General features: G+C 40.8%; 1 protein-coding gene across 1 annotated transcript in view; it reads right to left on the bottom strand.

Annotated features, from left to right (window-relative positions):
• Asb15 (ankyrin repeat and SOCS box containing 15) overlaps window positions 1-2,753 on the bottom strand; it is a 49,119-nt gene that overhangs the window by 15,993 nt on the left and 30,373 nt on the right. Inside the window, exons 2-4 of the mRNA XM_026788593.1 lie at window positions 2,257-2,365; window positions 477-529; window positions 252-383 (exon numbers count right to left, since the gene is read on the bottom strand). Of these exons, the coding sequence (XP_026644394.1) occupies window positions 252-383; window positions 477-529; window positions 2,257-2,363 (292 nt within the window). The 5' untranslated portion in view covers window positions 2,364-2,365. The remainder of the gene's footprint in view (window positions 1-251; window positions 384-476; window positions 530-2,256; window positions 2,366-2,753) is intronic.

Raw genomic sequence — 2,753 nt, 5'->3', positions numbered from 1 at the left:
AGACAGGGTTTCTCTGTGGCTTTGGAGCCTGTCCTGGAACTAGCTCTGTAGACCAGACTGGTCTCGAACTCACAGAGATCCGCCTGCCTCTGCCTCTCGAGTGCTGGGATTAAAGGCGTGCGCCACCACCGCCCGGCTTGTGCTAGTCTTTTGTTCTGCTATTTTATCTTTGCTTGTTAGGTTCCTTTGGAACTCCCACGATGTACACATTTCTTCTCTAGCTTTGTATGAAAGTTGTCCTGTTTTCTTACCGTCCAGAACAGTCTCAAGTATCTGCTGAATGGGTTGAACGACGGCTTCATGCAATGGAAACCATCCTTTCTCGTCAGCTTCATCCAGGGCGTATTTACATTTCACATACTCCTGGAGCTCAAAAATGTGACCTACGGGAAATGTACGGACCCATTACACACTGCCCCCCCCCCCACAAGGTGAACTTCCGGTTCCGCCTCGCTGTAGACCGCATGCCCACTCACCTTGCCTTATGGCCTCTACAAGCTTTCTGTTTTGGTCACTGAGTGGTACAAATCTAGCAGAGAAAAAAGAGAAAAAAAAAACCAAGCCATATTTGTACTAGTGATGTATTTTAAGGATCTTAACAATAAAAATGATGTTTTGTAAATATCTGCGATCATCAAAATTTGCAAGAAAATTGTATAGCTGATTTATTCCACTTTAAATTTCCCAGGAGTCAGGCAGAGAGGGTAATAGTGAAGAGAGCAAAACACCAGAATAAGAGGGGTTGGGAGGTCTCCCTAGATAATAGAAATGGCTGGAGCCAGAGGCAAGGGCTCGGTACAGGCCTGACTCTGTGGCCTTGGGAAAGTCTATCAGCCCTTCATCTGGACGGGGTTAAATAGGAAGATCTCTGAGACTTCTCAAACTTCCAACACTATGTGCTCAGTAAAAGTTACTTGGCTCTTAGTAATTGCTGAGAGGCATTTGGGAGTTTATGACACACACATGTTAGAAGTATTTAATCAATTGATTAGTAGGTAGAACAGTTACTAAACTTATGCCCAGTCAGCGGCCCAGCGGATCATGAGTTAGGCTTACAAGGCAATTGTCTGACACATGTACTTTTAAAGTGGAAACAAAAGTCTCATAACAACGGTGTTAGCTTTATTAAACAGAAACATCTGCTAACATTGTAGGGTTCTGAATGCCCTGTGGGGAGCTCTGGGGTTTTAAATTCTGTTGGAGGTTTCAGTACTATGAAAAAGTCAAAGACCAGAAATGTTCTGTAACATGCACACTTTTCAAAGTTAAAAGATTTATACAATCTGAAGAGAAACCAGAGTGTTATTACATGTTCACTTTCAAAAGTTCAAGAGCAGAAGACTGCAGGATGAGTTAGCTGGCCAAGTGCTTCCTATATAGGCATAAGGACCTGAGTTCAGATCACCAGCAAATGTCTGTAATCCCAGCACTGGGGGTGGAGACAGGAGGATGCCTGGGGCTTGCTCAGCTAGGCAGTCTAGCTGAACTCATGTTCAGTGACAGATCCTCTTTTAAACAGAAAGGCAAGAGGAAGCCACTCAATTTCGATCTCTGGCCTCCCCAGAGGGGTGTGCACTGTGCTCACGTGAGACCATAAATGAACACATGTGCACATGTATGCACACACACACACACACACACACACACACACACTAGTATACTGCACACACAGCTCAAAGGCAGTAATTTCATAGCAATGAACACACCCACAAGCACTGCTAAGTTCCAGACTACAAAATCCTAAGCATGAAAACAGAACATAAAGGTAACTAAGGTCTACTTTTTTCATCATGTATCATGTATGACAGGTATTCATTTTAGCGGTTTAAGATTCTGGTGTTACTATGTTTGTAACATCAATTCCATGTCTATTTTAATGTGTTTACTCACAAAGCGTAGCTGGCAAGATGGCAGAATGTGTTGCGTACAAACCTGTTTACATATCAATTTGTTCAGACTCTAAGCATTATCCTTTTTAGCGTCACAATAATTTAGAATATAGGCAATCTCTAAATAAATCCAGCTAGGAATTTCCCACTTGAAAAAAATTTCCACTTTCTACATGAGATGCATAGTTGTAGATCAGATCATTAAAACATGTGCAAAGTTGATATTTTAAAGATGTTATACTTCATACCAGAAAAAAAGTATGTGTGCCGTGGGGGGAAGCAAGCATTTTTATAGAGGAGGAGTGAGTCTCACAGCAAAATGACTGCCATGAAGAAATCTGCTGAAGGCAATTGCTTGGAATGCTACCTTTCAGGATGGAATACAGCCTGGCTTGCTTCAATGGATTCCTGAATGCAGACTTGAACGTCATAACTTGCAAGATGGTCTTCATTAGGGTCATCATTAATATCCATATCTGCAAATAATTTTGAAAGAGGTAATTTCTTATACTCAACAAGGGATCCGGAACAATTGGTGTAATTAACATAACAAATGCAAAATGAAAAGCAGAATACATTTGCCTCTCCTTGGTAAATACACACACACACATAGCTAAGAACTTAATCCACGTACACGTAAACTCCGTTTTATTAACTTCACATGTTCTGCTGAAACTTTTAATCACCTGCCCTTTGAATGTCTGTGGCTTTGAAACTTTGACTTTCCAGCACCGTCTACAGACAGGCTTGTTGTCTTTAATCAAACCTCTAATGGAAACTAACTCGGGCCCATCATTTTATTTTATTTTTTTTTTTTTAGCTTTTCATTATTGTTTTTTTTTTTATTCTTAATTTTTTTTTATT

This window comes from Microtus ochrogaster, unplaced genomic scaffold, assembly GCF_000317375.1.
Source record: "Microtus ochrogaster isolate Prairie Vole_2 unplaced genomic scaffold, MicOch1.0 UNK4, whole genome shotgun sequence".
Taxonomy (NCBI): domain Eukaryota; kingdom Metazoa; phylum Chordata; class Mammalia; order Rodentia; family Cricetidae; genus Microtus; species Microtus ochrogaster.
The sequence above is the reverse complement of the archived record's forward strand: the minus strand, read 5'-3'. Positions and strand labels throughout refer to the sequence as shown.